General features: G+C 38.7%; 1 protein-coding gene across 17 annotated transcripts in view; it reads right to left on the reverse strand.

Annotated features, from left to right (window-relative positions):
* The window catches only part of SYNJ1 (synaptojanin 1), a 99,366-nt gene that overhangs the window by 68,313 nt on the left and 8,314 nt on the right, over window positions 1-22,739 (reverse strand). For all 17 annotated transcript variants that reach the window (XM_030806133.1, XM_030806147.1, XM_030806140.1 and 14 more), the window contains exons 3-4: window positions 5,637-5,723; window positions 3,520-3,787 (exon numbers count right to left, since the gene is read on the reverse strand). In XM_030806133.1, coding sequence (XP_030661993.1) covers window positions 3,520-3,787; window positions 5,637-5,723 — 355 coding nt within the window. The remainder of the gene's footprint in view (window positions 1-3,519; window positions 3,788-5,636; window positions 5,724-22,739) is intronic.

Below are 22,739 nucleotides of genomic sequence, written 5' to 3' on the forward strand. Positions count from 1 at the left end.
CAGAGAAAAAAATTTTATTCAAACAAACATGCAGAAGCCCAATAATTATGATACAGATAAAAGCTGCTATGGCTAAAGCGGGGATTGGGACTGAACTTTGCTGGGTTGGCCTTCTCACCCTGATTACCCCTCAGGGGTCTCTCCTGGAAGCTTAGACCTCCACAGAACATATAAAGAAGCTTCTAACAACATACCACTAAGGAAAATATATTGTTAAGTGGAAAAACTCTTATCAATTCGAAAATGAGTTTTCTATATTATTGAAGCTTGGTTCTCTAGGTTTTAAGTGGAATTCTTCTACTTAAGTGCTCCGTACTCTCTCTCTTCCTGTCTTAAATAAGGTATAAAAGATGTAGTAGCATTCTCTTGAAGACTCACAGCAATAGCCCTCAACTCCCTGCCAGCCCCTCAGATTACAAGCTGCAATAGAGATAAAAAGGGTGGTCACTTGCAGTTCCGGAAAACCAGCTACGACCCCAACCCCTCTTATCCATCCAGAAAGCACACGGGAATATAAATGAGTGATGATATTACTACATGGATAATGTTAAATCTGATGACCATTACTTATTTTAAAAATACATTGACTTAAACTTCCATACTTTACTATTACCCACATTGATCTGAGGCAAAGTTCAAATTGGTTGTGACCCAGTATGTCCAATCACCACAGCTGAGACTGAGACCTATGCCACAGCAAAATTATAAGAAACTTACTTGTCCCCATTTAAATAGACCTTAAATCCAATGTATTTTGTGCAGGCAGAGTTTCTCTCTATGCTGTCAGTTTTCATTTTTCTTTGCTGTCAGTGTGTCACTGTTTTAGCATTTAAATTTATACATGACTTTTGACTGGCAGCAGCTTAGAATTTCCAATGGAGTAAAGCTATCTGGGCTTTGTGATAGGTATCCGCCACTCTTTGGCTACAAAAATTGCATGGTTGTATCCTGGAAAATATTGCTACTAAGTGCAAGGGTATGCACAATGAATTCCAAAAGTTTCCGTTTTTCTATATAAACTGAAGCTCAAGAATGCCAATCCTTAGCAAAATTGTAAAATGAGCAAAATTCACCTTTGGTGCTCTGGCCGTCCCTTTGTTCAACCTGTCTCCTGCTGGACAAACCCCAGGCTTTCTTTTATCTGACTTTGCCCCCATCTCTACTCTTCAGTGAATTTAAAAAAAAAAAAAAAATGAGGCCAAGTACAGTGGCTCATGCCTATAATCCTAGCACTTTGGGAGGCTAAGGCGGGGAGATCACTTGAGGTCAGGAGTTGGAGACCAGCCTGGCCAACGTGGTGAAACTCCATCCTTATTAAAAACACAAAAATATTAGCCAGTGTGGTGGCGCAGGCCTGTGGTCCCAGCTACCCAGGAGGCTGAGGCAGGAGAATTGCTTGAACCCAGGAGGTGAAGGTTGCAGTGAGCCAAGATCGCGCCACTGCACTCCAGCCTGGGAGACAGAGTGACACTCTCAAAAAAATCAATCAACCAACCAACCAATTAATCATTCCTACTGATTAAACCTAGGCAATATATCTGCATCTGCTTTGACTTCTAATTGTTGCATGAAAGCTTTTATCTCTCGATCTAAGAAACTTTGGGTAAAAATGAGGAGGGAAAAAAATGTAAGGACAGCTGCAACACATTTACCTTTTCAAGGGACTTCAACATCTTCTACTAGAAAAAGCGTAGTGTTGACATGGTTTTAACTCTTGGAAGCCTATTTCTCAATGCTTCACAAAAGTACATCCTATCACTGCTAGCTTCTTTGGGCAGGCAGGAACTCATGTCCATTCATTTGCCCTATTAGTCCCTGCATCCTCTCTCTCCTTTCCCCTCCCTCATGGTCTCCTTCTCTGCTAAACCCAAGTCTCTAACACATAATGCTATACACCCTGTTTTCATTCTGTCCACTCTTCTCCCTGATGCCACCACTCTGGGTCAAAACACTTCCATGTGAGCTACAACGTGACCAAGCTGTTGCTCTAAAGTTAGTTGCTTATCCTAAGGTTGTTGTTGACTTTGAGTCTTCTGACAGCTAGGGCAAATGGATGACACCCGAATGTGCTACTCAAGGACTATATAAGTGACAGTGAAAGTGTGAGAGAGAAAAAGTAAACAAGAGGAAACATCTTGAATCTGAACTGTTAAGGGAGGCCAAGAGCAGACAGTCCTGAACTTTGGCCTTATAACATATGTCAACATAATAAAACATAATTTCCACATGATATCAACAGAAAAAGTCAACATCAGTGCTGGCTGTAAACAACAGAACCACTATACTAGAAATCTGGTCTGCTGCAATAGAACAATGCTAATTATAGTCCCATGTGTTCTGCTCACCATTTGTGCCTACTTAGAATACAGCACAGTTATGCATAATCATGAAATACATCACACTTACCTACATAAGTCCTAACTTATTATAGTACTAGACTTTGTCCCAGTATACTACTTCTTCACAATCTGTTGCTCTTGAATCAAGACCACCTACTTATAACCTTAAAATTTAGAATAATAAGGGAATGTTGGCTTAGAAAGGGAATGCTGCCAGAGACAAGATCTCAAAACCAAGAATAGGAAATGTGAGTAACACAGTTTTGTTACAATTAAATTCATTTCTAAATATACACAACTATTTTAAATGTATTTTAGAAATGAAAGTTCAGTCTAGATCGGGGGAGCACAGGGGTTTTATGTCACATGCCAACTTCAATAAACCGACAGTGGCTGCCTGCTATGCTCTGCTGAGGACTCCAGAGAAGGAAAGAGGGATGCGCTCAATTAGCAGTGTCTATCCCTTGTTATCTCTAGACATAACAACTGCTGAACTTTTTTTTTTTTTTGTAAAGCAAGCAAAAGTTTTACTGGGGAAGTACAAGTACACTCCAAGAAAGGAGTGGGCTGACCCTGCTGGAAACACCCCCAAAACATTCTGCATTGTTATCTTCTATTGTCTCAGTTCTTTCTTTACCCAGTTCTCACCAAAGTTTGGGGGATCCTCCGTTACTCTGCTTAATGCACACGCACGGGAACCAGTGATCAATATGAATCCTATCTAATGGTGGCACTGCTTATTACCACCACTCCAGGAAGGTATAGCCATCAATTTTTGTACTCATTATGCCTGCTCAGCTCTCAGGAATTCCCCTTTGCCTTTTTCCTTCCTTATCAGGATCTACTTAACAACATTCTGACAGTTCGACCATGGAGTGAGTACTGAGCATCCTAAGAGGTGTTCCGGGGCATTCTTTCCAACATGGATACCACTCCCTCGTGCCTGCTCATATCTGACTGTCTACTCTTACACTGCTCCCTCAAGGCGCTGGGACCCAGAAATCTTTTGGGAGATGGGGTAGAGGTCATTCTCTGTAGCTACTTCCTGCTGAAAAGGGGCATCGAGGGTCTTCAGGGTCCTTCCTCCTTTCTTGCTGTCATGGTGAGGAGGTTTTGGATGACCTAACAACTGCTGAACATACTATGTCCCAAATCACCAAAAGGGAAAAAATGAACTCACCAGAAAAATCTATTATCAGTTGTCTGTTCTTGCATGCTACGATGCGCATTAAGACTCAAATCTAAACTGATGCCAGATGCAGACCATGCAAAATAAAAGTTTCCTGAATTCAAAACTTTCCGCACTTCGGAAATGCGATCCTCATCTGAAGAATCGATTCGCAGTGATATAAACTCAGTGGAAGTAACTCGGAAAACTTCAGATTCTTGAATTTTTCCAACAGACATACATCCAGTGACTAGGACCAGATAATGTAACATAGTATCACCTGCAAAACCCAAAGATTTACTGGATGAAAAATCCCAACATTTTCAAGCTATTCCATTTCTTCTTGCACCTCTATTTTTAAAATCTGACATTGTGATTATTTTAAACTTATCATGGATGTGTTGAAATTCACTAGACATTTTGGTTGAAAAAATCCTTGTTTAAATATATTAAGTATAATAAAGCATTTAAACATTAAAAGGATAATCTCACACAAAATTGTTCCTGAACTTACTCTGAGGCTAAAAATACTTTATCGAATAATTGGCCGGGTGCAGTGGCTCACGCCTGTAATCCCAGCACTTTGGGAGGCTGAGGCAGGTGGATCACCTGAGGCCGGGAATTCAAGACCACCCTGACCAACATGGAGAAACCCCATCTCTACTAAAAATAAAAAAACTAGCTGGGCGTGGTGGTGCATGCCTGTGATCCCAGCTACTCAGGAGGCTGATGCAGGAGAATCATTTGAACCTGGAAGGTGGAGTCTGCGGTGAGCCAAGATCGCACCATTGCACTCCAGCCTGGGCAACAGGAGCTAAAACTACGTCTCAAAAAAAACCACATGAACAAACAAACAAGAAAAAAACATTATCAAATAAAAAAGTGTGTGTTACCTTCTCTACTTTTGCTTAATGACTGTCAGAAAATTCAGGTAAGATAATGAATTCACACTCACTTTAACAAGTTCTTTGTAAATAGTAAAGTTGAAAAAATGGTATACTATTATCAGCTGATGATGTTGATGACATATGGACAAAAGTCTCTGGTAACAATTTATAAAGCAATTTGGTTTACAAAAACTTTCATAGAGATTTTTTCATGTAATTATGACAAAAAGCCTCTGAAATTAGTATAAAGTTGAAATTGAGCAATGGTATACTGTGAGCATGGGCTCTGACACAGGTAGAAGCGGCCCTGAATCTTGGCTCCATTACTTATTACCTGGACCAATTTCAGTATGTAGCATAACCAACCTGAGATACCATGTCTTATAAAAAGAGATTAAAGCAAATACCTCATTACACTGTGAGGCTTACCCAGGAGTAATCAGTAAAGCACCTAAGCGCAGTGCTTTATATGTGATAGATTCATAACAAATGACAAATCTCCATTTAATAGACCAGTGCTACTCAAAGTATGGTCCATGAACTGTTACCAGCTCACAATGAGAAAGGACACTTACACCAGAATGGAAATCAACTATATTACTAAGTTCACCCTTTAGTTTAGCTGACTTTTTTTTCTAGTAAGACTTTATCAGTGAAGGAAGCCACATGTTGATTTGCATCATAGTGCAAGCTCCTTATCTTACCACGGATCAGTAAGAAAATAATTTATGGACCAGTACCAATCTTGAAGAACACTTTGAGTTGCACAATTACAGATAAACTAGTAACTGCAAAGGTTACTCTGCAGCTCACGGTGACATTACTTGGCAAAAAAAAAAAGGCTCAAGCAGACACTTTCTGAATTCAAAACAGATGTCTTTTCCACTACAAACCAAGAAAAATCAGTGTAGTTCTCATGAAGACACTTTTTCCTAAATGCACTGAAGCAACAAAAAGGAGAATGTTCTGATTTTCTCTTTTGACAACTGATACTTACGTCTTCAAGTGATCAAACCAGAGACTGTCTCCGAACTTCCACTCGCATGAGTTTGAGCATGTAGCATGCCTTTTTGGGCAACAAACATTATCACAACATTAGCTACATTAATGTTTAAAAGATGTTAGCACATGTGTAGCTTAAATATGGAGTCTACAATAATTCATAGCTAGTCCCTCTCAAATCCTTAGAATTACAAAACAGAAATGAAAAAATGGATGAATTCTACTGAATGATAAACTTACCAAGATTTAACCGCAAAACACCTAAGAGTCCATATGCATCCAGTACTTTGGAGTATGTAGCCTTGATTGCCTCTTTTTCTGCAGATGCTACAAAAAAAAGTTTTAGTTTAAGAAAAATGACCTAAAACATTGGACTCTATTTAGCTAAGTATAAATCCAGAGTTTCAATCAAAAGTTTCTAAATCTGATATTCTTAAAATAAGTGTACTGCATAAAGTATTTTCTCAAACTAGTAACATTAGTATTCTTCCCAAAGAGTTAATAAATTATTCCAAGACCATCTATTAATTCATTAATCCTCTCCACTGATCTGAACTCTGTCTTCTTATCCTTTTATTCTTGACAGAATAGTGCTTGACACTTAGAAACTGACAAAACATTTAAATGATAAAAGCTAATGGCAACATTTGACTACACAAATGTAGGGCAAAAATGGGGAAATATGATTCTGAAAGGACAAAAGTCTGGTCTTTGCCTTGATTTATTTCTTCTGCTGTAAAGTTAACGTTATCTTGCTAATGAATATAAACCACAGAATATTTTTCCTAAGACAGGCTATTATGATTATTGTATTAAGAAAAAACAACAACAAAAAATCAAATCCTGAAATGTTAAAGGAAAAACTTTCCTAGCACTTAGCAAATACACATTAAAAATTTCACAAAGAACCAAAGAAATATTAACAACCAATATTTCAAAGGACAAATACAAATAATACATCCCACCGTCTACAGTTGATCCTTGAGAAAGATACCTTCCTTTCCTTCCGGGTTTCTTTCCTTCTTTGCTTCTTTCCCTTTTCCATTATCTACACCACACTCAACTCACCTCCTGGCTGACTGGTTCACATCTTATTTACTTCTTATCTCTTACACTTATCCCCTTTCCTTTATCTACGAAATAGGATGTTTGGCAACAGAAAATCATGTAAGTAGATCCTTATGACTGTCTCATTTCCTGCCCATCTTTATTGCCAACAAAAGGGCTCTTCTCAGCCTACTGCTTTGCCTAATACTCCTTTGTACTTTGCATTAGAGATCTTCTACTTTGCCTGAAGCTCTTCTCCAGAGTCCTATAGAACATCTCACTTTCCCTGCCTGCTTTACCTCTTTTCAGACCATGTAGGCTTAAGTCTTCTTCCTAGTGATCTGGCTTCTGCCTTCTGATGAGTTTTGCTCTGCTAGTTGCAGCACAGGCTAAGACTAACGACTCAATCACTCAATTAGCTGATATTTTCACGATTCTCTAACATGTTCATTATTAAGTGTGGGCCAATATCAAACCACCCAGTATGAAATTAGGGAGTGGAGATTTCACCAGCCCATTAAAGTGATGGGGATTTATATTTCATTCTGCATTCCTTGAGTTCCTATTATTATTATTATTACATCTTATGTTTATACAACAGTTAATCCTAACATTCCATGACAAGCAACCCAAATATAAAACATTACAATCTAAACTTTAATTACATTTTATAAAGCAAAATAGAATTGCCTTCTAAATACTGCCTCGTTAAGAGTACCACACATACTGTAAACATTAGAGAGACCTGTTATATCTCTCAGGACAGAAGGCATGACTTCCAGGATAAATATTATTCTAGAGTTTTACAAGTTATATGCCATATACATTTAAAATACAATCACTAATATAGTAATGTAGAAAGTACTAGATATATCCATTTCAGCAGCAATCATCATTTGGGTTCAAATGCCAGGAGGCAGTAGGAGTTAAGAAGAAAATACAGTTTTATTTTTATTTTTTGAGACAGAGGCTGGAGTTCAGTGGCACAATCACAGCTCAATGCAGCCTTGACCTCCCAGGCTCAAGTAATCCTCCTACCTCAGCCTCCCAAGGAGCTGGGACTACAGGCATGTGCCACTATGTCCAGCTAATTTTTTTTTTTTTTTTGTAGAGATACAGTTTCTCTACGTTGCCCAGGCTGGTTGGAAACTCCCGGGCTCAAGCAATCCTCCTGTCTGAGCCTCTCAAAGTGCTAGGATTACAGGCATGAGCAAAAAACATATTCTTAACATTAAGTCACCACCATCCTTTAGAAAACAGAAAAGTCATTCTATAACTTAAACTACCATGTAACAAAATGTTCTCTCTTCTAATAACGCATAATAACTATCTTCTCATTAATTACACTCCAAATACATGAACATATGTCTCTCAGGACTGATGAAGGCCCATCTATTAGACTATCATCTAATTCAAACATGCAAACAAATGCCTTGCAGTTTAGTTATTTACATGTTTGTATTCTATTCGGAGACTCAGGAAACAGGATACACACACACCCACACACACACACCTTAAAGTGCATACTCTTAGAGCCAAATGTACTTTTAACTCCAGACACTCCCAATTTCTTAAGAGAAAACAGTATCTTCTTCATAAATATATTTGTATCTGAAGGACAGTATTCCCTATTTTATGATATATGCTTCAAAGGTTTTGAGTAGACTGGAGGGAGGCCCAGTAATGGCCACTAAGAGAAGAAGGATGGCCTGTGCAAGAAGCTGAAGCTAGAGGCAGGGGAAAAGGGCGTCCACTTGTGGGAGGGGCAGCCTGGCATGAGTTCCTGAAGTCTGACTAGGGTGAGGAGAGGACTGTCCACCCATGGGTGTTAGGGGCACCCTGGCATGGTAAGTTAGAGCTTGAGAGGGATGGGGAAGGCAGGGTTTTGAAGTGCCAGTGGGGTAAGGAAGGCACCTATGCAGTGGAGGAGGCTACATTGGCAACAGGAGAGTGGTTATCTATGGGGTATGATCAAGGATAATGAGAGCCAGGTTTCTCACTGTCAGAGGAGGTACTCACAAATACAAAGAGAGAAACTAGAATGGACAGTGTTGATTAGAATTGGAGTTACCAGGCCAGGTATGGTGGCTCACCTCTGTAATCCGAGCACTTTGGGAGGCCCAGGTGGGCAGATCACGAGGTCAAGAGATTGAGACCATCCTGGCCAACATGGTAAAACCCTGTCTCTACTAAAAATACAAAAAATTAGCTGGGTGTGGTGGCAGGCACCTGCAGTCCCAGCTACTCGGGAAGCTGAGGCAGGAGAATCACCTGAACCCTGGAGGCGGAGGTTGCAGTGAACTGAGATTGCACCACTGCACTCCAGCCTGGTGACAGAGCGAGACTCCATCTCAAAAAAAAAAAAAAAAAAAAAAAAAAGAATTGGAGTTACCAGTGTTTTCTAGATAGACTGAAGACAGACAAAAAGATAGAAACATAGATATAAGTATATATGTCATATACATATATAGTTACATATACTCCTTAGCACTAGCCACTGAGCAGACCCAGGATCTACAATACTCTGACAGCAATGCGCATACCTAGCATACTTTGGCTTCTACAAACCATTCTCCACTAAAAGGAACTACTAGAATTCCTTGGAGAAATGGTTGATTCCAGGGTAAAGGCAGGGACAAAATGAGCCTGCAACATAGTATTGTGCCAAAAAGTAAGTAAGTGTTCAAAGGATAATTGAGATATGTCACAAACATGCAGAAGGCAGCTTGAAGTGGCTTCTACTGGTGAAATCCAGGACAACTTGAGCATCAAAATAAATAATAAGAGTAATGGATTATAAGCCTATGAACTGAAAGTCTCATGAGGAACGGGCAAAACAATTATAAAGGGAAAAAAAGTCTTCCCGACATGCCTAGCAAACCATCACCTTTATCAAGTAATCAAAGTGAACACCAACAGGGGCCTGGCACAGTGGCTCACCCCTGTAATCCCAGCACTTCGGGAAGCTGAGGCAGAAGGACCCCTTGAGCCCAGGAGTTCGAGACCAGCCTGGGCAACATGGCGAGACCCTGTCTCTACAAAAAAATATAAAAATTATCCAGGTGTGGTGGCATGCACCTGGTGTCCCAATTACTCAGGAGGCTGTGGTGGGAAGGTTGATTGAGCCTGGGAAGTCAAGGCTACAGTGAGCTGAGATCATGCCACTGCACTCCAACCTGGCCGACAGAGTGAAACCCTGTCTCAACAACAACAACAACAGCAAACCAAAGTGAACACCAACAGTAAGAGGACAAATCAAAACTGTGAGCCACTTGTCAAGACACAATGAAAAGAGCACCATTGCTGCAATACTCCTGCCAGAGGTGAATAACCTGAATCTATGCATGAGCCATCAGACAGACCCAAAGTGAGGGAGAGTCTACAAAGTAACTGGCTTTCACTTTCAACATTTTTAAGGCCACAAATGTCAAAGATCGAGAAATTTTTCCATTTAAGGAGACTAAAGAGACATGACAACAAAATAAAATGTACACATCTGAACTGGATCCTTTTGCTATAAAAGACATTGTTGGGCAATTGGTAAAAATTGAAGAGAGGATAAGGATTAGATAGCCATAATACATCACTGTTAATTTTATGATAGTTTTACAAGAGAATGTCTTTCTAGGAAATACATAGCAAAGTATTTGGGGGTGATGGGGCATCACGCCAGCAACCTATTCTTAAAAAGTCCAGAGAATCCACTCAGTTCTGGGGCAAAAAAAAAAAAAAAAAAAAAAAAAAGAAGAAGTCCAGAGGAAAAAAGTTATTTGTACCATACTTCAACCTTTCTTTATGTTTTAAATTGCTTCAAAATTAGAATTTTTTCAATGTAACCAGCAAAAATAATTTTTAAAAATACATATACTTATTCCCAGATAAAGAAGCTTTTATCTCTGATGTTAATAAGGTAAACTCTTCTAAATACCTTGTTATTCCCTCCCTGTACATTTTTTAATGGGGAAAAAAGATTTCCTTATTTTATGAGACTCCATAAAATTCACAAAAATACACGATGGAAGGAGGATGAACCTAATTAAATTTCTGCCCCACTTCTCTGGTAATTTAATTCCAGAAAATTATTTTAGAATCTTCTACTATAAAGAGATTATTTAAAATAAGAAAGGCTATACAACATTACATAAAATAATATGTATAATCTTTAGATAAAATACAGCACTTAGAAATATTTTACAATCATCACCATCATTCTTTTTCCCTTAATAATCTCCCTTGCAGCCCATGCTTCAGCCAAAATGAATAATTTTGTTGCCCACATGTTCCACATTCTCTTCCCTTTCTCCCTTTTTTCATACTGTTGTTTCATCTGGACCAACCTTTAATCATCTTTGTATTTCCAAATATTACCTATCCTTCAGTTCCAAATTAAAACACCACTTCCATTCCCAAAGATTTTCCCTGATCACTCTAGCTGGAGGTAAATCTTTCTCCTATTTTATACTATAGTTACATGTAAACTAGTAACAACAGAAACTAAGTCTTATTTCTTTTTCCTTTTTTTTTTTTTTTTTTTTTGAGACAGGATCTCACTATATCACCCAGGCTGGAGTACAGTGGCACAATCGCGACTCACTGTAACTTCAAGCTCCTGGGCTCAAGTGATCCTCCTGCCTCAGCCTCCTTCCTGAGTAGCTAGGACTACAGGCACTAATACTACAGGACTACTACTGAGTAGTATTAGGACTATAGGCATGTGCCACCATACCCGGTTAATTTTTATTTTTTGTAGAGACAGAGTCTTTCTATGTTGCCCAGGCTGGTCTGAAACTTCTGGCTTCAAGTGATCCTCCTGCCTTGGCCTCCCAAAGTACTGGGATTACAGGCATGAGCAATTGCACCTAGCGTCATTTCCTTATATCTCAACACAATACCTAACGTAACACAGAGACTCTGAATGGAACACTGCAGCTGCTGATTAAATATTCATCTAATAGACAAAAACAAATGGAAAGGTTGTGCATTAAAGAACATGTTTTGCTAATTTAAAGATAATATATAAAGTGGATCACCTGAGGTTGGGAGATCGAGACCAGCCTGGCCAACATGGTGAAACCCTGTCTCTACTAAAAATACAAAAATTAGGTGGGCGTGGTGATGCACGTCTGTAATCCCAGCTACTTGGGAGGCTGAGGCAGGAGAATTGGTTGAGCCCGGGAGGCGGAGGTTGCAGTGAGCCGAGATGCACCACTGCACTCCAGCCTGGGTGACACAGTGAGACTCCGTCTCAAAAAAGAGGTAAAACATTTTATCATTGAAAGTATTTGAATGCCCTCATTACTGAGATTCACATTCAACAACTCCTCAGTTATGTCTGGAAACTTTCAAATGTGTATATCTGTGGCAGGGAGTAGTAAGGTGGGGGTGGCAAATATAGGCACTGTTAAATGACTGCTAACCAGGGTTTAAAATACTGAAGTTTATGAAGTGGCAGGGTGTGCGGGGAGCTCAGAGGAAGCAAACTGAAAGAATGAGCGGAAATGAAAGTTCGGAAGATACAGTGTTAGGGAAGTTCAGGTCACTTTCCTGATAGTGCAGTCTTTCAAGGTATCCACTGCACTTTCAATGAACGGAATAAACTCCCTTTTGTGAAGAGGTATTTTTTTTCCCCTCCTATTCATGGTGGTTATTAAACAAACGAGATGCTAGGCAAAACAAACCTTTCTTTGTAAGTTACTGATTTCTAACCATAAGTAGGTAGGAATGTCCTAGAAGAGAATAGCTTTCAGAGTGATTCTGAGCCCATCAAGATCGACAGCAGTTCAGCTGAGGTAAGGCGGCCTGCGCCTCATTAGTTCACATGCTGAACACATAAGCTAAAGCAAATTCCAACTTCTAAAGTTTCTGCTATAACACCTCAGGAATAAATAGTACCTAACTCCCTCTATAGCTTATTTTAAAGGAAAAGACTCTATTTTCCCCATGTCATACTCAACACCATCTTTCATTCATACCTTTTCTTAGGTACCTTTTTTTTTTTCCATTTGACACCAACTCTTTATTAGAAAAGAAAAACTTCTTTATGGGCCCAAAAAGAATCATTTTGCTGGGTGTGGTGGCTCACGCCTGTAATCCTAACACTTTAAGAGGCCAAGCAAGTGGATTGCTTGAACTCAAGAGTTCAACACCATCCTAGGCAAGATAGCAAGACCCCATCCCTAAAAAATAAAAAATAAAGGTAGAATAATATGTAACAGGTGAGGGATAACCAAAACTTGCCACATAAAGACAATAAGAAAATTTTACCAATTAACAAGATTCATTTTTCAATGGCTTATTAATCACAGAACAATTAAAAAGCTACATAAAAACCAATCTTACTTATGTATTAGAAATATATTTCAATTCACCCATGGATCCAACACGCTTTTAAAACACTGCCTATTAAACTCATGTACTTACGTTATGCCTAAAGAGTATTGACAGAATTCTCACTGCCATGTGTTTCATGTAAAAGACATGGAAATCAGGTGGGGCGTGGTGGCTCATGCCTGTAATCCCAGCACTTTGGGAGGCCAAGGTGGGAGGATCACTTGAGGTCAGGAGTGTGAGACTAGCCTGGCCAACATGGTAAAAAACCCATCTCTACTACAAAAAAAATACAAAAATTAGCCAGGCATGGTTGCAGACACCTGTAATCCCAGCTACTTGGAAGGCTAAGGCATAAAAGCTCGAACCCAGGAGGTTGAGGTTGCAGTGAGCCGAGATTACATCATTGTATTCCAGCCTGAGTGACAGAACAAGACGCCTTCTCAAAATAAATAAATAAAAACATAAATAAATAAATAAATAAATGAGGGAGAGACGGTAGAAATATAGAAAAACAAAAGTGTTCGTGAGTTGATATTATGGAGGCTAGGTGACATATGTAACAGTTACACTATTTCTCCAAATAAAATGTTAAAAAAATTATTCTCATTACATTCTTTGAAATACTGGACAAATTCAGAAAGGAGAGAGATAACTCTGGCCAATTATCTTGAGAGAGCCAGAAGCTACTAGAATTCTAAGGGATCAGAGAAGTACTTTTCTCTAATTACCCTAGACCAGGAGTGCATTAGCCAAAAGTTCAATAGACATTTGAACTTTTTTTTTTCCCCAGACAGGATCTCTCACTCTCACCCAAGCCTGAGTGCAGTGGCATGATCATAGCTCACCGTAACCTGAAACCCCTGGGCTCAAGCGATTCTCCCGCCTCAACTTCCCAAAGTGCTGGGATTGTAAGTGTGAGCCATTGCACCTGATTGATTTGGACTTTTATAAACTTCAAAGGGACTAGTAAGTCCTACAATCTTTAGAATGGCCCCATAGCCCACACTTCCCAAGGCTCTCAAACACTCATCAAATAGTAAATATATAATAAATTAAGAAAGGAGAAGATTTAGTAATTCCAGAATGGAGGCCTTAGGAAGGGTAAATATTGTTATACCCTGCCATCAATGTTTTCCTTATATTCATCCTAAATAATTTAGTTTTAATATTCTACCTGTTGAAATGGAAACTATCTTTGGAAAATAATAAGTTTGTTTTTGCTCATTATCACAGAAGTTAGGAAATATTTAAAACTATATAAAGCCATGAGGTAGTAATATCCTACAACTTAATTCAGATAACTCAACTCCTTCCTTATTTTAGTTGTGTGCATGTTTTCAAGCTTGTTTTAACCGAACAAATTCATGCATGACTGAAGGGAGGTCCAACCTACAACTTTTCCTCTTTAAGCTACTGGAAGGTAACAAAAATAGAAACGGTAGAGGTGGTCTATTTATAGACTACAGAAAACACTCAGAGTATAAATATATCAATTGTTATCTATCAAAATTTAACATATCAATTGTGCTCTATCATATTACTTGACATCCTCCACCTTTTTCTTTTTTCTGGAGTGACTTACTTTTTTTTTTTTTTTGAGATGGAGTCTCACTCTGTCGCCAGGCTGGAGTGCAGTGGTGTGATCTTGGCTCACTGCAACCTCCACCTCCTGGGTTCAAGTGATTCTTCTGCCTCAGCCTCCCGGGTAGCTGGGACTACAGGCGGCACCACCATGCCCAGCTAATTTTTGTATTTTTAGTAGAAACACGGTTTCACCATGTTGGCCAGGATGGTCTCGATCTCTTGACCTCGTGATCAGCCCGCCTCAGCCTCCCAAAGTGCTGGGATTACAGGTGTGAGCCACTGCGTCCGGCAGTTACTTATAATGCTATGTCATGTGACATAACTGGCATTATTCAGCATTGTTGTATTACAACCTCGTTTCTCAAATTAGAATTTAAGGCAAATAATGAAGTATTAGGATCAAACTATAAAAATTCAGATGAAGACATAATCATATGCCTATTTCTTGATTTTCATGAGTTGTGGCTCTAAAAGAGAGGCTTGTTAAACATAACATAGTTGTCACATGATAATCACACCTGCATTGCTAATTCCACATCTGAACAGAAAAGAAACAAAATTAACTTCTTATCCAAGAGCAATAGGTAACTTAAATGTCACTTTCATTTAACTTTAAAAGTATTTTGGGGATTAAATTTAAATGTAAATTTCTCCAACTTCTGATGAATTATAATAATTTAAGCTAAATAATAAAGCCATCCAAATGAAGGGCCTACTATCCAATGTCAACATTCTGCTGTGGGTCCAACCTTGTAGTCTGAGAATACACTGTTCTTCCCCAGCTGATACAGAAGAGTAAGCTAAAGAAGGTCAATAAAAATGTAAAAATAAGACTGCATGTTAGAATGATCTCTCTAGAACCACAATTTGCCTGTGGTTGCATGCACTGCAGTTTGTGGTGAGCTTATTTGCATGCAGACAGCACTTTGGTATAGAGCCAGAGAACCTCCTGTATGAGGATCCTAGAGATCACGTAATCCAAGCTTCTCATTTTCAGAAGAAAAAGAGTAGAGATTAGATCATTCATCCAAGATCACATAACTAACTGGCAGTAAAGCTTCTTTCCATTTCATCATATATAAAGAGAAAAATTATTTTAAAAGGAAAAGGTTCCTCTTATAAAAGTAATTAAAATTCCAGCTGAAAGACATTAAACTATCTAAATTAATGTCCTATTTAAACTGCACATTCCAATCTTGGTGACGTTTAAGGAAAAAAAAAAAAAACTTTCATTCATTCATGCAAGAAGTATTTACTGAATGCCTACCACGCACCAGGCCCCTGGCAAGGTTCTAGGAATAAAAACAGTCAGTACCGTGACACCTTCTTAGGAATCAGATTAGGAAGACAGGTATTATATAACCATACAAATCCAAAATTATAAATTATAGTAAGTACTATAATGGAGTTCCAACAGATTACAATGGGAGAACCTAATTTAAAATTGTTTGTTGGAGGAGGACAATGATTAGAATAAACCTCACTGAGGAAGTGACCTTTATAGTGAGACAGGAAGGCTAGCCAAATAAACAGTGGACATAAAAATGTTTCAGGCGACATACACATATACTGTGATCCAGCAATTCCATTCCTAAGAATATATCCAACAGAAATGTGTACATATGTACCAAAAAACATGTACAAGGATGTTCATACTTGTGTCATTTATAATAGCAAAACTGGAAATAAAGCAAATGTCAACAAAACAGCTAAATATTTTAATATTCATAAAATGGACTACACTGCAACAAAAATGAGTAAACTACTGCCACTTGCTACAACATGGATGATTTCCCATATATCAACATGGATGATTTCATTGAGTGAAAGAAACTAGATACCAAAGAATACACAGAGGGCCGGGCACGGTGGCTCACGCTTGTAATCCCAGCACTTTGGGAGGCCGAGGCGGGCGGATCATGAGGTCAGGAGATCGAGACCACGGTGAAACCCCGTCTCTACTAAAAATACAAAAAAAAAAAAAATTAGCCGGGCGTGGTGGCGGGCGCCTGTAGTCCCAGCTACTCGGAGAGGCTGAGGCAGGAGAATGGCGTGAACCCGGGAGGCAGAGCTTGCAGTGAGCTGAGATTGCGCCACTGCACTCCAGCCTGGGCGACAGAGTGAGACTCCGTCTCAAAAAAAAAAAAAAAAAAGAATACACAGAGAATGATTCCATTTATGTTAAGTTGAAAAACACTTAAAACTATTCTATGATGTAAGAGGTCTGAATAGTGATTATCTTTGCAGATCATAATAAAGATAATTGGGAAGGAGCATGAGGGGATTACTCTCTGGAAAGCTCTCTGGTATGCTAGTAATAATGTTCTATTTCTCAACCCAGTTGTGGTAATAAGGGTATGCTCATTCTATAATAATATATCAAGCTATATGTTTAAGATTTATATACTTTTCTACATGTATTATAATTTTAAAAGCTTATTATTTAAAAAAATACATTTGAGCAGAAGGAACAGCATATGTAAAGACCCTGATGCCAGAAAGAATTTGGTAGATTCAGAACTGAAAGGCGGCCAATGAGGTTGGAACATAGAAACCAAGAGGTAAAGTGGTAACAGGTTGAAGAGGGAAGCAGAAACTCGATTTTATTGTAGGTCATCTTAGAGTTTAGATTTTAACTTCAGTGGCCAATCACTGAAGAGTATTAGGCAGGGGAATAATAAGATCTAAACTGTGTTTTTTAAAAGACTGGGGTGTAGGTGTGGTAAGTAGAAGCAGAGAGACCAGTTAAGGAGGCAATTGTAATGATCCATGAAAGACACAACAGCGTCTTGATTGAAACAGAGCCAGCTAAGTGGAGGCAGTTGCACGGAATCTCAAGGAAATTAAGAGAAGGAATTGACTAGACTTGGTAATAGAGAGAATGTGTGAAATGTGAGGGGAAGAGGTGTTGCGGATGATTCTTAAGTTGTTTGAAACAACTTGGTAGATGGAGTACAATCCATTGAGATAAGAGAGACTGAAGGAAAGATCAGGTTTGAGGATATGCAGTGGTTGATAAGACCATCAATACGGTACCTATTCCAACTCTTCCTCATTTGGTAGCCACCAAACAGTTTGTGATACTATGGAAATCACAGAAATTTCTACCTTCTTCTGCCAATGATCTACCTGATCCAAACAGCACATGATATCTCAATAGTCATTTTTGGTTCAGGAATACACAAACACTCAATCTAGTGCAAGGGGAAGTGCATTTTCCTTTTGTGGGTTCTAACCCATTATCTGAGTTTCAAAAAGCTGGATCTCAATTGTGTCATCCAACATAATTATTCAACCCAGCTCTGTATCAATCCCACGTCACTTTGCCACAACTAAAAATCTGAAAACTATACTTTCTACTCCATTCTCTAAGAGAATTGATAAAACTGGGAACAAGATAGGCCAAAGATATATTCCCAGTGCTAACCAAGGACAGACAACTAATGAGCACTAAGGTACAACCAGCTAGAATTTACTTAATTATAAGATTCTGGAATTTAAAAATAAAAACAAAAAGAGGCCAGGCACAGTGGCTCATGCCTGTAACCCCAGCACTTTGGGGAGCTGAGGCAGGTGGATCACCTAATGTCAGGAGTTCGAGACCAGCCTGGCCAGTAAGGTGAAACCCTGTCTCTAATAAAGAGATACAAAAATCAGCTGGGCATGGTGGTGCACACCCGTAATTTCAGCTACTCGGGAGGCTGAGGCAGGAGAATCACTTGAACCCAGGAGGTTGAGGTTAGTGAGCCAAGATCATGCCACTGCACTCCAGCCTGGGCAACAAAGTGAGACTCTGTCTCAAAAAAAAAAAATTAAAAAAAGAAGATTCATTCTACTTACAGTTCACACACGGTCCACAGGATAGTAAATGATTTTGTTTATCTGTATTTCAGCAACACATTCAAGAGACTACAGCAATCCTATGGTCCACTAGTGAAAAGAATGAAACATAACTCTCAATAAATATTTATTGCTAAGAGCTAGTTATATAAGTAAACACACTTTTATATATAAAAAGTTAAATAAGACTATAATGAAACAGAAACACAAAATTTTAATAAGTACATTTAACATGTAGAAATATTTAATGTTTTGAGACAATACAGTTTTTTTAAAATTTTTTTCTTTTCACTGACTCAGTTGGCCTAGAATTATCCAGGAATTTCAAGGGTCTAAAATTTTTTCATTCTGAACTGAGGAAGTAATGAGTATCCAACCAAGAAGAATTTATACATCTCTCCAAATGCCAAATTTATTTCCTCCAAGTGCCAAATCATTCAGTCATTTGGTTCAGTAGCTATGAAATGCAACCCATTGTGAATGCATGTGCTCACATACGTAACACTACAGATCAGCAATGGCTTATCTTTATAAACTCTAAGCTGGAAAAAGATAAAATACAAATTCTTATTAACAACCATTAAAACAAGCAAATTTTAATTGTCACCAGTAAAAATATGATACGCAATTTTTAAAACTATACTTCCTTTTGATACTCTACAAGGCTAACCAATTGCACTAGCCCATTCCACTCTTTATTGCTTCTTTCACTTTGTATGCTTCTTTCAAAATTTCACTGATTCAGACTTTATAATCTCAAAAGTTTTGAAAATGTTGGTATTGGATGCTAAGAAAGGTAATACTATAATATTAAACTGCTAGTCATTATAATTAGCTCATATTTTTTCCACCTTCAAATGTCTGAAGTCTTTACATCTTCATTTGTGGTTGGGTACAAAACTCTAGGTGAATGGTTTAGTTTGGTTTCTTCCTTCCAGTACTTTAAAGATGTTCCCAACGTCCTCTGGCTTGGATTGCTTGTAAAGAAAAGTCTACTATCATTCTTATCTTCACTCTTCTGTAAATGTGTGTCTTTTCTTCCTTGGGCTACTTTTAAGATCTTCTCTGTATCACTGGTAAACAGTAATTTGATCATGTATTTGGGTATAGTGTTCTGCTTTGTGTTCATTTAGCTTCTTGGATATGTGGATTCACAGATTTCATCAAATTTGCAAAATTACCAGCTATTATTTCTTCAAGTATTTTTCTTCCCTACCACCTTCTTTCTGGGATCCACATATTCATGTATATTGGGTCACTGGAAGTCATCCTGCAGTTCACTGATGCTCTGTGTATTTATTTATTTTAGCCTTTTTTTCTCTCTGTATTTTATTTGGGACAGTTTCTATTACTATGTCTTCAAGTTTGCCAATCATTTCTTCTACAATGTCTAATATAGTAATCCCTATCACATCTAGAAGTCCATTTGGGTCTTTCACTTTTTTTTTTTTTTTTTTTTTTTTTTTAAGAGACAGTCTTGCTCTGTTGCCCAGACTGGAATGCAATGGCATGCTCTTGGCTCACTGCAACCTCCACCTCCTGGGTTCAAGTAATTCTCCTGCCTCAGCCTCTCGAGTAGCTGGGATTACAGATGCCTGCCACCATGCCCAGCTAACTTTGTATTTTTAGTAGAGATGGGGTTTCACCATGTTGGCCAGGCTGGTCTTGAACACCTGACCTCAGGTGATCCGCCCACCTCGGCCTCCCACAGTGCTGAGATTAACAGTGTAAGCCAGCGCGCCTGGCCTCTTTCACATTTTTCATATCTCTTCTTAACAGGTTCATTTTTTCCTCTACTTGTTGAACATATGAAGTATATTTATAATAGCTGTTTTAATGTCCTTGTCTATTACAGCATCTGTTTCTACATTTGACTTTGCTCCTTATGAGGTATATTTTCCTATATTCCTATACATATTCTTAAACTTCGTTCTGGGATACAGTTATTTGGAAGTTCAGTTACTTGGAAACAGTGGCATCCCTTTGGGTCTTGCTTTTAAGCTCTGTTAGGGAGGGCTGGAGTGGAATTTAGTCTAGGACTACTTTGCCCCTTTACTGAAGCAGTATACCCTTTTCAGTACTCAATCCAATTCTCCATGCAGGACTTCTCCACTCTGGTTGTTAAACATGAACTATTCCCAGCCCTGTGTGAGCTCCAGAAATTTTTTTCTGCCTACTCCTTTTTGGTGATTCCTTCCCTGCCTCTAATGGTTTCCTTACACACTGGCACCGATCAGCACTGAGCTGAAGTATCAAACGGAGTCCTCTACAGATCTCTGGAGCTCTTTGTGCAACTGTCTCATCTCTAGTACACAGCCCTGAGATTCTGGCTGCCTTGGCCTCCCCATATTCCCTACTCAGGAATCCTGTCAAGCTTTGTTTGAGTGACTCTTCTGCTGCTGTGGCCTGGAAGCTCTCCAGGCAGTAAGCTGGAGCATTCATAAAGCCTACCTCATTTGTTTCCCTTCTCTCAGGGGTCAGCATCTTGTGCTGCCTTTTCTTCAAGATCTGCAAATCATTCCATGTATTTTGTTCATTTTATTGTTGTTAATTAAGGTAGGAAGGTAAATCTAGTTCCTGTTACTCCACTATGGTCAGAAGCTCCCGTTACAGTCTTGAGTTACTTATACTTTATAGGACAAGTTGGAACATCTGATAGACCTGAGATGATGTAATAAAAAGTCACAGAGTTTTTACTATTCAGTGAGAGTGGAAGTTCTGCCTTTCCTTTTTATTTCCTCATAGCAAAGTTAAGTGGTGAAGAAATGAAAGCACTTAAGAACTACTGGTTTGACCGTAGGTCAATCCTACTACCAACCCAGAATAAAAAAGTTTGGTTGATTTTCTTTTTAAAGAGTTGACATTTAAGTTACTTTCTATTAAATAGGTACATTCCTCAGACTACAGGGGCACATAAGAAAAAAAAAAGAAAATAAATATGCACCTTCCAAAGGTATTTATAAAAAGAAAATGAATTTTTGCAACCCTAACATAAAGTAATATATAACAAGTCTAAATTTCATGATTTCTCTGCTGAAAAAGTCAACTATAAAAAGTCACTTCTTCCCTCAACTTGCAAATTTTTCTTTAAAAGAGACAGGACACTGCAACTTATCTAAAGGGCAATCATGTTGACAGCGTTTGGCAATTTAAAAAAAAAACAAACTATACACACTGTTTGGCATTACCACCTACTACATGTATCCAAAAGTCTAGAACCTGACATTTAACTTGGCCCAGGAAAGAAACTTTGTTTTTAATGACTTTACTGTAAATTAAACCATACTTTCTCCTCTAATATATTAATATGTTAATAGTTTGTAGGGAAAAACACAAGTGTACAGTTCCCTCATTAGAAAATGCTACCAATTACACTCTTAACCTTAACACCTTCCCTTATTTTTACACTTCATTCCCCACCCCTGAAAATAATAGCCACACAGTATACAGTAATACAATAGCCTCACAACAGCACAAACAATAATTACAGTAAAAAAATTAAATGGTAGGACTATGTCATTGGAGCAGTTATCTTTCCAATCCTCAGTTTCCAAATCTCTGAAATGTGGATAAAAGCACAATCTGAACTGAATGAAATAAAGTGTGTCAAATGCCACATCTCCTGAACTGTGTGCTAAGATGCCCCACGGCACTACAGCAAACTCCCAGGGAAGCTGCATATTTTAAACAGAAGGAAACACTGAGATTCTCAACACATGCTGGAAACCAGCCAAAGTGTTAACCTGAGGTGCTTCAGAGTTGTCATATTAGATTGCAGTGCATTCCTTGGATGATATATATTAGTGAAACTGGATTTTTGCTGTTTGCTGCGATAAAAGCAAGTGTCACTTGAAAATCAATGTGGAACAGGAAATGAGGACAACAGTGCACTCTGTTCCAAGGTTTGAAAAGCTATTCAGGCTGGGAGCAGTGGCTCACACCCGTAATCCCAGCACTTCGGGAGGCCATGGTGGGCAGATCACGTGAGGTCAGGAGTTCGAGACCAGCCTGGCCAACATGGTGAAACCCTGTCTCTACTAAAAATACAAAAATTAGCCAGGTGTGGTAGTGGGTGCCTGTAATCCCAGCTACTTGAGAGGCTGAGGCAGGAGAACTGCTTGAACCCGTAGGCAGAGGTTGCAGTGAGCCGAGACTGTGCCATTGTACTCCAACCTAGATGACAAGAGTAAAACTCCATCTTAAAAAACAAAGAAAGAAAAGAAAAAAAAAAAAAGAAAAGCTATTTAGTGCTCAGTGCTCAACAAGCACATACATCTCATTAGTCAATTGTGGTTATTTATGAAGAAAATAAATGTTCTATTTTTTCTGCATTTTTTTTAATAGCTACAAAAGTTGTTGGGACACAAATATTTATTGGACCTAACTATTTGATAAACAGAACTATTAAGTATTGTTTGTGGCCTAGGGGTGTTGTGAAAAACTTAACGAGGCCAGGCACAGTGGCTCACGCCTGTAATTCCAGGACTTTGGAGGGCTGAGGCGGGCAGATCACCTGAGGTCAGGAATTCAAGACCAGCCTGA

Source organism: Nomascus leucogenys, chromosome 25 (genome assembly GCF_006542625.1).
Source record: "Nomascus leucogenys isolate Asia chromosome 25, Asia_NLE_v1, whole genome shotgun sequence".
Lineage (NCBI taxonomy): Eukaryota > Metazoa > Chordata > Mammalia > Primates > Hylobatidae > Nomascus > Nomascus leucogenys.